The 14022-nt window shown below is 47.1% G+C and overlaps 1 protein-coding gene across 7 annotated transcripts in view; it reads right to left on the reverse strand.

Moving 5' to 3' along the window:
* Positions 1–14022, reverse strand: part of LOC147441824 (catalytic/ hydrolase) — a 200580-nt gene that overhangs the window by 77112 nt on the left and 109446 nt on the right. For all 7 annotated transcript variants that reach the window (XR_015190155.1, XR_015190154.1, XM_086528216.1 and 4 more), the window contains 2 exons: positions 2844–2897; positions 2682–2759 (listed from right to left, as the gene is read on the reverse strand). Coding sequence is in view for 5 of the 7 variants with exons in the window: in XM_086528216.1 (XP_086384342.1) it covers positions 2682–2759; positions 2844–2897 (132 nt within the window). In the remaining 2 variants the exon portion in view is untranslated. The remainder of the gene's footprint in view (positions 1–2681; positions 2760–2843; positions 2898–14022) is intronic.

Here is a 14022-nt window from a genome sequence, read left to right on the forward strand (position 1 = left end):
AGGCTGAATATGTTGCAGCATCAGAGGCATGCAAAGAATCAATTTGGCTTAATCGACTTGGGAATCAAAGAAGAGATGCCTGTGTTATATTGTGATAGTCAAAGTGCTATACAATTGGCTCGCAATCCAGTTTATCACTCAAAGACAAAGCATGTGGATGTGAAGTATCATTTCATCAGGGAAATGCTCGAGGATAAGCAACTTCAGCTTGTCAAAGTTCACACCACAGAAAATCCTGCTGATCTACTTACAAAAGGACTTCCCTCAGAGAGCTTTGCGCATTTTCGCAAGCAGTTAGGTGTAGGGTAGTACATCTCTTGTATATTAGCTTGTATAGTAGCTTCTCTCACACTTAAAGTACCACATTGGACTTTAAGTGGGAGGTTGTTGGGGTATAAAGCCCAATGTGGTCGTCCAGGTAAGTGGGCGGGCCGCCAGGTATGTACACATATTCTTTTGTAAAATCCTAATAAGAATTCACTATGCTCTACACATTACAGTAGAGCGAGTTCACCATATCGTCGTGCTCTTCTTCTCGGACTCTCTCTCGCGTCGCACTTCCGCTCGTACTCCTTCACAAAGCTTGGAGAGCCAGCAAAGACTTACAGAAAAGATCCCTCATCCTCTAATTCACCTCCGAGGAGTCTCGAACATCCTTCATCCAGAAGAGGGTTATCCTAAGAGGGCTAGAGGGGCCTCCTATCTACCTTGACAACGACTTCACAAAGATGCAACAAGACCATTGCCGTGCATGCATGCCTAGAGTCAAGAAAGCTCGTAAAGAAGGAAAGAAGGCGGTATACCGAGATGGTAGGGTCATCATTGATGGCAAGACCATTGCATAAGGACTCGCGGCTTGTGGGACATCCACTGCGCGGTTTGGAGCTGCAACGGGGATCTATGGACACATCCAGAGAGGCTTGAGGAGGTGATGAGAGGACGGGACCTCATTCTTCTGAGAGAGACACATGAGAGCCTAGAGCAGAGCCTACCAGGATCCATGGCTTTCAGTTGGAGTCTTCACATCGAGGGACCACTCGCCAGCACACTACACGAGGGTTGGGAGGGGTGGCTATACATTTCAGAAAGGGACTCCAGATCAGGATACAGATTGTTGCACGGGTCCCACAAGCCTGTTAGCTATCACGGGACAGGACTATCTACTAGCTACTTCACCCCCGCAGGCTCCAGATTTGCTACCACAGAGACAGAAGGGGAGGGGGAGGAGAGATCATCCCCATACACATGCCTATCAGATGAGATTATGGAGTACTCTACACTAGGGGAAGTCTTCCTTATGGGAGACTTCAATGCCAGGACATGCCGGAACCAGTGTGAGACATACGACAAAGAGGACCCGGTGGCACTATTCACCACACAAGAGGCGGCCACCATGAGAGATTCACCAGACACCGCTCGCATTATAGAGTATGGCCATCATTTGCTCAGATTAGGCTCTCAGCACCGTCTTGTGATTTATAACCGGATGGCATAGTGACCCACTTCAGGAGGGCTGATGTGCATACCACATGGAGTTATAGGGGGAGGGAGTACCATGGATTACATTATGGGATCCAGAGAGGCCATCTACCTACTTAGCTCCCCACCCATACCGATTGAGCCGACCACACCTATCTTGCACTCTCCCTCACTGGCGACGCCACACCCTCCACATCCAGGACACGCACCCCACACACCACGATCCATTTCACATATGAGCTAGCCCCCTTATACTCGGCAAAGGTCGAGCAGGGACTCCTTTTACTTTATCCCTCCTCAACACTACCTCACTTGCCTTCCATGGACATCACATTTGTTCTTTAGACATCAGCCATTAGCTCTTTTCTGCACACCACCCATACAAGCGACACTCCCCCCCAGGGACTATGCCACAAAACCGTTGGTATGATGATGAGTGCAGAGACCTCTACCGTCAGCTCTACGCGCAGCGGACCCTTGGCGAGATCACTGATCGAGAGGCCAGACGTCAAATGAAGACACTCACGCGCCGAAAGAGGCAAGCTTTCGAGGAGGCATAGGAGCTAGAGCTATACCACTTGTTCATGAGCATGGGCAGTGCCATGGCATGGCGCACCCTTCAGGAGCCACGACTGGCCACTTCTGTTGAGGATCCCTAGGTATGACACGATTATGCAGAAAGACTTAATGAGATGCCGAACCAGCCTCCGATTCCACAACCACAAGCTCTTCCTTCTTCAAAACAGAGATGGTCAAGAAGGTTATTCACCACCTACAGCACCGCCAATCATCAGATCATACAGGATTACAGAGTGAACACCTCATTTACGCAGCTGCCACGATAGCCCCATTGATTGCACATGTATTCAACCGGGCTATAGGGGAGAGCTTCCCAAAGGAGTGGACCAGGCACACCATTGTGCCGATCCACAAATCTGGAGACACCTTGCATCACTATATAAAGACTTGCATGACAAATTCCTTTCTCAGAAAGGAACGCTACCCTAGATAAGAATAGGCACCTTTAACACATTATGTAAGTTCATATACTCCCTCATTGATATCTTTCTCATTTTGGGCTTTTGCCCATTTGTATTTGTTTGCTCAACAAATTCCTTCGTACATAGATTTCCAGCTCATATCCAGATTTATGGACAAAAACTATAAAAAGGACTTCAGTTTAGCTGCAAAACTAAAATCACCTTAAAGCACATGAAGCCAACAGGTATACCAAGTTCCCCAGCCTTAGCAAAAAGTGCTTTACCAACATCATTTGTCATCTGTCAAAGTTCAATAAAAAAGTATTTATATAAACTTTAGGGATACAGATACAAGTTAGACTTTATTAATCGAATCAAAAAAACCTTTTGGTAAGATGGCCACAAATAAGGATTGAAGCGAACTGCACGATAACCATCCTGCAATGGAAGAAAATTGTCAAGACTTGGCAATCTCCCGATTTTGTATTGTACGAATGTTGTTGAAGACTAGAGCACACTCCAATGATTGGGTAACAGAACATTAAAAGCTAGAAGGTCAACGTATAGGCATTTTCAAAATTGGCTTCCACTTAAGCAATCGGACACTTTAAAGTGAACTCAGCCTATTTGCAATGGGACAACACCTTTTGCAAGGCATAACAGACTACATTCAGACACCTTGAAAATAAACTTAGACACTTGCAAGGGACACCCTTCTGAAAACGTAATAGATTGGCCTCTATTACGAAGCATCCCCTACTAGCTATGGCGTGCAAGTATTACGAAGCATTGCCTACTTTGCTGCTGAGAGGGTTATATATGCCTACTCGTGATGTGAGGAGCTGTGGGGTGCAGAGTTTGTTGATGCTTCTGTCTTGTACTTGCAGGGCCAGGAGGTCAATTTATAGAGGGACCAACACACTCCTGAGACATTTTGTGTGGTTTCCACTGTGCTGATCAACTGGCACCAAAAGGGTTGCTTTTTGGATTGGTCCATCACCCAACCTTGATTGGTCTACTACAGAAATTTTTTGTTGGATTCGTCCCTGGGCACTTGCGTTTTGCTTGGGATTCCTTGTAGGACTTGACACTTGAGCAACTGATTGCACCCCCTCCTCCTATGTATTCCGACAAAGGTTTATCACTGGATCTTGGCACTTCTTTCCTTGGCAGGAAGGATTGTGAAAGCCAACCAAGTGCTCTTGCCAATGTCTTGGTGATACATTAGGGTGGATAGAGCAGAGTACCATTCAAAATGGCTTATACTCATATGTGCCTAATGATTATACCATTAGGGTGGATAGAGCAGAGTACCATTCAAAATGGCTTATACTCATATGTGCCTAATGGCTCATAATTATAAGGTGCCATAATGATTCATACTCGTAAGATTTCCCCTCAAACCAATGACTATAACAAAAGCCAAGCTCTCCTAGGCTATCTCCAAAGCCAAGCTCTTGGTGGGAGTAGTCTTTTGGGAATAAGGTACCCGGCCTCTGCTGTATATGGAGAATGCCCGCAGGAACCCAAAAACAGTTTCTACTTTAGTTTTCCGCCAGGGATTGCATCCGGCTGCCTCCAAAAGGATTATCCACCATGAGAACGGCCACTACCCAGACCCAATCCGCTTTAGTGAACTTGATCCAAGATCTTATCACGTCTACCCAGCTTGCTCTGCCCCAAAATTCCGGGGATTGAACACATGACCACACCCACGTATAGCCTTACCAAGAATAGCCTACCCAACTGGGCATCCAAGGCTTGTTGTGTGAGGGAGTTGGAAACAAAAAGGTTTATTTTGACTTTATGGATGCATTCATTCACACACACCTAACAAGAGAAATCGTGATTAGAAGGGCTAATGAAGTGCAATTTTGGAGCTTAAGGGCTTTGATCAAAAGCTCTTGTTGAGCACTTCAAGCAAGTGCAAAACTGAAAGGGCATGGGGAGAAACACATATTATTAATCAACCATCACCACCATTGATTGATGAAACTGAGTGAAGATCCACCCAAAGATACCAATGTATGTATATAGAAGGTGACTAAAAGATGGATTTATTGGAAATGACTAATTAGAGAGATAACACCACATAATTTTTTCTCTGGGCCTAATGAATGTCCAATTAGCCAAGCTCAAGAGTGGCTCAAGGGACTAAAACCCAAGGGCATAATTACACTTAGCTCATCTTGTAATGATTAGTAAGACTAAATCTAAGTACATCCTAGTGGATAGCAAAACTGAAAGGGCATGGGAAGAAACACATAAAGGATAAGAGATCCTACTCTGAGTGATTCCTATACTTACTAATCAACCATCACCACCGTTGATTGATGAAATTGAGTGAAGATCCACCCAAAGATATCAGTGTATGTGTATGAGAGGTGATTAATAGGTGGATTTATTGGAAATACCTAATTAGAGAGATGACACCACGAAATTTTTTCTCTGTGCCTAATGAATGTCCAATTAGCCAAGCTCAAGAGTGGCTCAAGGGACTAAAACCCAAGGACATAATTATACTTAGCTCATCTTGTAATGATTAGTAAGACTAAATCTAAGTACATTCTGGTGGATTACAAAATTACTAAACCTCATCACCTCAAAAGGCAGTCCAAAACAATTTTGAACTAAATTGAAAACGGCAAACTAAACTTGAAATAACACTGTAGACAAGGGGCACAGAGTGGAGGAGGTCTACTCTCGGAAATGCTAGACCTTCTGTCACAAACTGCTGACGTGTCAAGCCACTGAAGACCTAAGCCGGCCTTTGGATCACGGCCGAGGGGCCTAAACCCTAAGAAGAACAAGTAACAGAAGAAGAAGAAGTCCTACCAACTTATGGGGACCCCATCCGATGGGGCCCCAGTGACATAAAGGAATTAAAAAGCAAGACCCACACACACAAACACCCCAAGAATTACACAAAATCTGATGATGTGGCAGTTGTACGGACGCTCCAGATTTTCCGTTGACATGATGACGTGGCACTGTACGGATTTCCGGGTTTTGCACTAACTGCTGACGTGGCAGTTGTACGGATTTCGTGATTTACGGTTGCAGCTTTTTGGCATTGCTTTTGGACCAGAAGCTTTTGAGTTTGAAGGCTTTTCATGTAAACTGCTTTTGGGGCCTAGGGCCTTTAAATATGAGGCCATGGGCTCATTCTCTGGCATGCTTCCTAGAGAAGGTGAAGAGTCCGGAGTACCGGCTTGTACTGTGTTGATGCTGAAAAGGGCGCCAAGGTTTAGGGCCAATACTCTCTGGAGTGGAATTTTGCCACTCCGTGTGTTCTCTCTCTCTCTCTCTCTCTCTCTCTCTCTCTCTCTCTCTCTCTCTCTCTCTCTCTCTCTCTCTCTCTCTCTCTCAGTTCAGTTGTTATTGAAGTGCTAAAAGTCTGTTCAATCTGTTCTTTTCTATTGGCACGTGGTGCCCGTCTTGTGATAGTCGTATGAGAGCATCAGTCGTGTGCTTTTCTAAAAGCATACCAGTCCTACAAAAGAGAAGACAGAGCAAACTAATGGAATTTTATTTGAAGTATCTTCCGTTCCCAACTCCGGACTTATAAGCTACTCCCATCCTTCATACATCGCGCATCGGGCCCTCTCCCGTCTTCACCGCTCATGTCTTACAAGGCATAAGGCATTAAGATCACTTGCAAAAGAAGGATCTGAGATTTGTTTCGAGTCATTGTTTTTCTCAGAAGCAGTGCCATGCACATGTTGATGTCTATAGCTACCAAGGACTTGGCAAGCTTTCAAGAAAATTTTGCCCGAAGTTTTATGGTTTCTGACATCTTCCTTCGAAGTGCAACTTCTGGTAGAGTGGGTATCCTGAAATACTTGCCATGGAAACCCTAGTAGATTATAACTTGAAACTTCTCGACATCTCTCAATAGATGTCTCTTCACGAGCAGATGACCTTGGAGGTCCAATACGATTGCTATCTTGGGACTACCATAACCGCCAAAGAAAACATTGTCTGTCCAAGAGCTGATGGACCATGCTATGCTTGGCTACGACCTTATGGAAGGAACCTAACCCTAATTTTTGGTGCAGGTATCAAGATGGAAGGTCAGTCGACTTTTTGAGCTCGGCTGATGTCGAGATTGCTTTTTAAGTTTCAATTTTGTCTGAGAACCTTGAAGTAAGGGAAAGGGAACGCGGAACGGGAACAGCGACGGGATCCCTGCGGAACGGGGGAACGGCTAGGGGTCCGGAACGGGAATGGCGCGGAACGGGAGGTATAAAAAACACCCAAATAGTGCATTTTTTAGCTCCTTGTGTTTAAATACAAGGAGTATTAGAGTGCTTTGACTCTAATAATCACAAAAAACTCGTTTTGAAGACCATTCAACCTTGCTATGACTAGAGAGAGAGAGAGAGAGAGAGAGGGAGAGGGAGAGATTTGAGAGAGTGGGAGGGAGAGGAAGAGAGCTTGAAGGCTTGAAGCCTTGAGCCTTGAGAGAGTGAGTCTTGAGAGGGAGAGATCTTGAGAGTGTGAGAGGGAGAGAGCTTGAGCCTTGAGGATTAGCTTGTGGAGAGAAAGGGGGAGGGGGTGCATTTTATGAGTCCTTGAGGCCTTGCACACTTCAAAAAGAAGCCCAAACATTTACTTCAATTTTTTCAATTTTTGCCAAATTTGTTTGTAGCCGTTGGCCGTTCCAGGGGCATTCCGGAACGTTCCGGGGGCATTCCGGAACGTTCCGAAACGGCCGTTCTGGTTTGTACTGGCCACTCAGAACGTCAAACGTTTCGGAACGTTCGGGAAGGGAACTGCCCCCCGGAACGCCGGAACAGGGGCTAGGGGGCGTTCCGCGGTAACTCTGATGTTGTGACCAGTGTGAGACATGACATAAAGGACCCGGTGGCAGTGCACGCCACATAGGTGGAGACTACCATGAGAGATTCAATAGACAGCCCGCATCACAATGTACAGCCACCATTTGCTCATATTAGGCTCTCAGCACCGTCTCGTTATGTATAATGGGATGGCCCAGTAGCCCACTTCAGGAGGGCTGACTTGTATACCACATGGAGTTATAGCCGGAGGGGAAGGGGGGAGGGGGGCAGAAGTACCATGGATTACATCATGGGATCTAGAGAGGCCACACACCTACTTAGCTCTTTCACCATCCTGCCCATACCTATTGGAGCCTATCACACCTATCTTGCCCTCTCCCTCATTGGAAACACCACACCCTCCACACCCATGACACGCCCCCCCCCACACACCACAATTCATGTCACACATGAGCTAGCCACCTACTCGGCAGAGGTCGAGAAGGGACTCCTTTTACTCCACCTCTCTACACCACTACCGGTGCTCACCTCCCACGTCACATCCGTCTTTCAGGCATCGGCCACTGGCTCTTTCCCGTACACCACCCACACAAGCCAAACCCCCCCCCCAAGGGACTAAGCCACAAAATAGTGGTCTCGTACGGTCCCGTACGTTTTGTACACGTACGATGATGTGCGGTACTAAACGAACTAAAAAATATTAAGATGTACGATGACGTTACGTACGTTCAAAATAAAAAAACAAAGAATTCTTACGTCTAAGGCTCAGGCCCTTGGGTTTAAACTTTACACTTAAAGAAACTTGACATTATGAGATCTTCAATGGGAGCTTGAGAGGGAGAGACCCAATGGAGAGAAGATGGAGAGGCAAGACTCTAGTCTCTAGAGCTTGTCACTTGAGAGCTAGAACATGGGAGCATTGAGCAGTGAGAGCATTGAGAGCAATGAGCATTGAGAGCTTGGAAGTGTTGGAGAACAAGATGGAGAGGCATTGCTTAAATAGGAAGAGGCTAGAGCATGAGAGAGAGAGAGTTGGGCTGCTCAATGTAATCCATTCACAATTGTGAATTTTGCCACAAAAAAAAAAAAAACGTACAAAACGTACGAAACGTACGGGACGGTACGTGACCCGCAGTACGGAACGAGACGTTCCGTACGTCGTACGAAAACTACCCTGGGTATGATGATGAGTGCAGAGACCTTTATCGCCGGTTGCATACGCAACGGACCCTTGGGGAGATCATTGAGTGAGAGGCTAGGTGTTGGATGAAGATACTCACATGCCGAAAGCGGCAAGCCTTTGTGGAGGCACAGGAGCTAGAGCTATATCGCTTATTCATAAGCATGAACAGTGCCACATCATGGTGCACCCTTCAAGAGCCACAACCGCCTACCCCTGTTGAGCATCCACAGGTATGGCATGATTATGCAGAGAAACTCTTTGAGGTACCAAACCAGTGTCTGATCCCACAACCACCCGGGCCTAGACCCACGAGCTCCTCTTTCTTCACAACGGAGATGGTCAAGAAGGCCATCCACCGTCTGCAGCACTACCGGTCTTCAGATCATACAGGGTTACAAGGTGAGCACCTCATTTACGCAGCCGCCACTGTAGCCCCGTTGATTGCACATGTATTCAACCAGACTATAGGGGAGGCTTCTCAGAGGAGTGGCCTCGGCACACCATTGTGCCAATCCACAGGTCTGGGGACACCTTGAACCCGGGGAATTACGGGACCATCATGATTGGACATACAATGGTCAAACTATATGGGGCGGTACTTGAGACTGAGCTCAGTTCATATGGAGAAAATGAGCGCCTACGTGCTCCCGGCTAGGCAGGGTTCAGGCGGACCTTCTCCACCATTGACCACATCTTCGTTCCGCGCTGCCTCATTGATGGGGCAAAGGTGCGGAAGAAGAAACTTTATTGTTGCTCTGTGGATTTCTGCAAAGCGTTTGACACAGTCCCACGCGAGAGGCTCTTTCGGCGGCTTCGGAGTCTGGGGATACCATGAGAGATGATATAGGCCATCTATGCTCTCTATGAGAGAGTGATTGGGAGAGTTCCTTGTCCAAGCGGCCTGTCAGAGTCTATTGCTAGCACCATTGGTTTTAAGCAAGGATGCCCCCTCTTCCCGCCCCTCTTTGGATTCTACATCGACGCGATCTCTGATTACATCTTACAAGTGAGGAGCTCGAGCTGACCTAGCACGTACCCCAATCCACATTATGCTATACGCTAATGACATTGTTTTGATTTCAAAGTCACCAAAGGGTTTCAAAACCCATTTGAGCACCTTGGATGAGTTATATACACACACAAGACTGACAGTGAACCTTGGGAAGACCAAGGTCATGATCTTCCACACATCGAGATCAGTCCGGCGAGCAGCCACTTTTACAGCAGGAGGAGTCCCAATTGAGGTGATTACCTCCCACATGTCACGTGCGCACTTCACTTGTGCTACGTGGACATGCTTCTGCCACAGTCTAGTGTCAGTCTTAGCTTAGGACCTAGCCCGGCACCCTTGTTAGCCTCTAGCAAGACATGCATGATCAGGCAGGTCATACTTGCATACCCTCACTTGCACATTTAAGTCACTTAAGCATATAGGCATACGAACAATCACTTAAGTCATTTATTAATAAGTGACTTTGACATGACATTTATTAAAAGTAGGTAGGGCAAATGCCTAAGCCCTTTGGGCACCAATAGAAGGCAAAGGAGCAGTAGAAGAGCCTCTCAACAGTACCAGCGCTTGGGCAGCCATCAGCCAGTGTTTTCTCCAGCATCCATCAACGTTTTCAGCCTATGATCGCCATCAGATTTCAACCCTCAATATTTCCAGCCTAGCCTCATCGTGGTTGCAGTCCTTGCCACACTACCACCATCGTTTTCTGATTTCAGCCATCTTCATCTTCAGTGTTTTCAGTTTTCAGCCCATCGCCGTCCCTGGTGATAGCAGATCAGCCCACAGCCTCCTCCTCCTTGCGTCGTTGTCATCGTCACAGTACCAAGCATTTCCAGAAGTACCTCAGTAGCACCACAGTACAAGTACCTACCTAGCTTAGCGTAGGGATCTTTAGGACCTCTGTGTCCTTAGCACCCAAGTACCTTCAGTACCCAACAGTACCCGCAGTACCAAGTACCAAAGTACCCGTAGTACCAAGTACCATGTACCCATAGTACCAAGCACCAAGTACCCGCAGTACCCAGTCCTTAGCCTCACAATACCACAGTACCTCGTCAGTACCCAGCATCAGTAGCATCAAGTATCCATTAGCATTTCAGCATCTCGGCATTTAGTCATTGTATCAGCATTTGTGCAAGTAATAAAGCAAGTACTTGCTCTGGCAACAGAGCAAGGGGGCCCTTGAGGGTGGTTGGGACCTGACATGCCGTGTCCTCTCTCTCTCTCTCTCTCTCTCTCTCTCTCTCTCTCTCTCTCTCTCTCTCTCTCTCTCTCTCTCTCTCTCTCTCTCTCTCTCTCTCTCTGCCTATCTCTCTTGTCCATTGTTTTCAGTTTAGTTCTCTCTTTCAAGTGAAGTAAAGTAACCCTTGTGTTTGTGCGGAGTACTAGATCCGAGCTAAACCCTTAAACTCTTCCACTGCATCTGACACTGCGTCTACCTAGGAGTCATCTTCACTAGCAGACACGGACCCTTCTCCATGGAAGAGGCCGCCACTCACAGACTCACCTGAGGATATGCAGCTTTGGCCATGTTAGAGCGGAGATGTCATCAAGCACACTTTTAGGAGCCCCGCACGAAGGGCTGGCTATTTGATACATTAGTCACCCAGCCCTGATGTGGGCTATAGCAGTGTGGGCACCCGGATTGACAGATAGCTAAGTGGGCGCGGATCGAGAGACCATAGGTATTTATGATCTCCTGCTTGTTTCGAGGCAAGCACACAGTGCCACAGGACACCATCAGGGCAAAGCTTGCTTCCCCCCCCATGGTAGTGGAGGCACTCTTTCAAACGGTTTGCTTTATCTAGAGAGTGAGAGAGCTCCTAGCCACGAGACTCACACGACGAGCATTTGAGTCAGTCATACAGATAGCACAATCTGGATATGAAAGATCTTGGTATACACAGGTTAGAGCATGGTTCGGAGCATAATATAGTGCTCCAACAAAATCTCTAGCAGTTATATATCGGACAGACTTGGATCACATCTCCCCTTTAGCGGAAGTTGTCACACTACAGAGATCATTTCCTTACCATACTGCAGGACGGGTTCATACAACGACCACGCTATATGGGCATCTACATACCACATAGCTCACGAGTGGCGATTGGTCAGCTCATAGTATAATCACATAGGCTAGAGAAAGAGGTGGGGGGCGCTCATGATATTGCCAAGGAGGAGAGAGTCTGTCGAGTATGCAGAGAGGAGGTGGAGAGTGAGGAGCACTTTGTTTGCAGATGCAGAGCTTATGATGATATTAGAGGGCAGCCTACCCTCTGCAAGATCATGCACTCTCGCGATCAGAGACAGTTGGTGCGTTACGTGCTAAAGATACAGAGGCACAGAGATACATTTCTACAGCCACTTACACAAACACAATGGAGAGGAGGGAGACATTCACAACTTATAATTTTTTTCCGGAGGACCACACCCCCTTCACTCCCACATCCACCGAGGGGAGTGACACTCCAGCAGGCTGAGACAAGCCGGGCCAAACAACGCCCACATGTTATTGGATTCCGGGCCCCACGACTCCACCGCAGAAAGATTGAGGAGATCCAGACTCGAGCGCGCCGGGCTACTGAGGAGAGATGAGCCGAGATGATGGCTCAACCAGCTGCGTTCATCCCAGTAGCCCTTGCTCACGATCCTCCCATGTACCACATTTTACATCCTCCTATTGGCACAGGATGGAGCTAGCTAGCTTGATGCATTTGCATGGTTGTACTACCTGAGCATATAGACATGCACATAGCCCTAGTACTAGAGATCCGTTCCCCCCTCCCCACAGATCCCATCACAAACCAAGGTATTTATGCTTATCCTTATTTAGTACCAGTTTGTCTTGTTTTGTCGTTTCCGATAGATGGAGGACATACACACATGTATATTTGATTTGTCTCATAGGCCGACTTCGGCCTCACATAGAAGTTAAAAATCTCTCAATCAATCTCTCTCTCTCTCTCTCTCTCTCTCTCTCTCTCTCTCTCTCAACCACTCAGCCTGGTCAGAGATGTCGTTCTGGGCACATGCCTCAGAATAGCTGGTATGAATAGGAGTGTCGACAGAGGAGAGCTCAGATCCAATGGGAGCTTGATTGGGAGTGATCACCTATAGACAGTCTCTTATTGCTACACGACGGAAGAAGCGAGCTTTCTTGGTCCAAATGGAGCAGGATTTATATCAGCTCTTCCTTAGTAGAGATTCAGGAGAGGCTTGGCGTCTATTCCATGAGCAGTCTCCCCCACCAGTGATTACTTATACGGAGATATGGGGGCAGTATGCAGCATCATTATACACTGTACCTGGACAGCCACCACTATTAGATCCACCACAGCCATGTCCAGCTACAAGCACCTTCTTTACCACTGAGATGGTAAAGGAGGCCATTGACAGGATGAAGACCAGACGAGCACAAGATCATGAGGGTTTGGTAGCAGAGCACATTATACATGCTCGAGACTTGTTGGCAGAGATGCTTGCATGGTTGTTCAACTGTGTCATGTGTGAGGGCTTTCCTGAGTCTTGGAGATTGTCTACTATTGTACCTATCTTCAAGACAGGAGACCCCACAGTGCCGGGGAATTACCATACTATCATGGTAGGACACACATTGGCAAGGTTGTATGCATCCATCCTTGAGCATAAGGTGAGCAGTTGGGCAGAGACTATGGGCATACGGCCACCTGGACAGGCTCGTTTCAGGAGGGGTTTCTCCACACTGGATCATGTCTTTACACTCAGAGCTATCATTGAGGAGGGTCGAGCACATGGTGAACGGATATATTGCAGCTTTGTGGACTTCCGCAAAGCTTTTAACACAGTACCGCGGGCCAGATTTATGCGTCGACTTATGGAATTGGGGGTACCCACAGAGCTGATATGGGGGATTATGGCATTGTACAGTTCAGTGATGGGTCATGTACGCACCCCATAGGGGATATCTGACATAGTTCACTCCACTATCGGAGTGAAACAAGGATGCCCATTGTCCTCTAATTTATTTGGTATGTATGTTGATGAGGTCTTTGATTATATTGCCAGAGGAGGCGATAGAGGTGCTCAGCTTGCAGGGACATGGATCCCTCTTTTATTGTACGCTGACGATATCGTGTTGATATCAAACTCACCAGAGGGTATGCTGAGACATTTGGACGCATTGCATAGTAGAAGGGGATAGTGGATTGTCTGTCAACCTTGGTAAAACCAAGGTCATGGTATTTAATACCACGCCACAGTGGGTCAGAAGATCAGCACCTACATTCACATATGGTCAGGACAGTATGGAGTACAGAGATGCATACACATATCTTGGGGTGGTCTTTAGTGGACCGAGGTTCACACTGAAAGTGGAAGCACACACTAGATTGGCTCGTGCTTATGCAGCCCTAGGCGGTTTAGAGAGGATTTGTTCGTAGGTTCAGTTCCACGAACCTCGAACAAAGCTCTAGCTCTTTGACACTTTGGTTGCTTCAGTTATGCACTACGGGGTTCAGGTTTGGGGACCATCTGTTGACAGTGCTGGATGGAGTAATATGGAGAGGCCCTTGGTATCTATGATTTTCT

This window comes from Adiantum capillus-veneris, chromosome 14, assembly GCF_014529385.1.
Source record: "Adiantum capillus-veneris isolate H3 chromosome 14, ASM1452938v2, whole genome shotgun sequence".
Lineage (NCBI taxonomy): Eukaryota > Viridiplantae > Streptophyta > Polypodiopsida > Polypodiales > Pteridaceae > Adiantum > Adiantum capillus-veneris.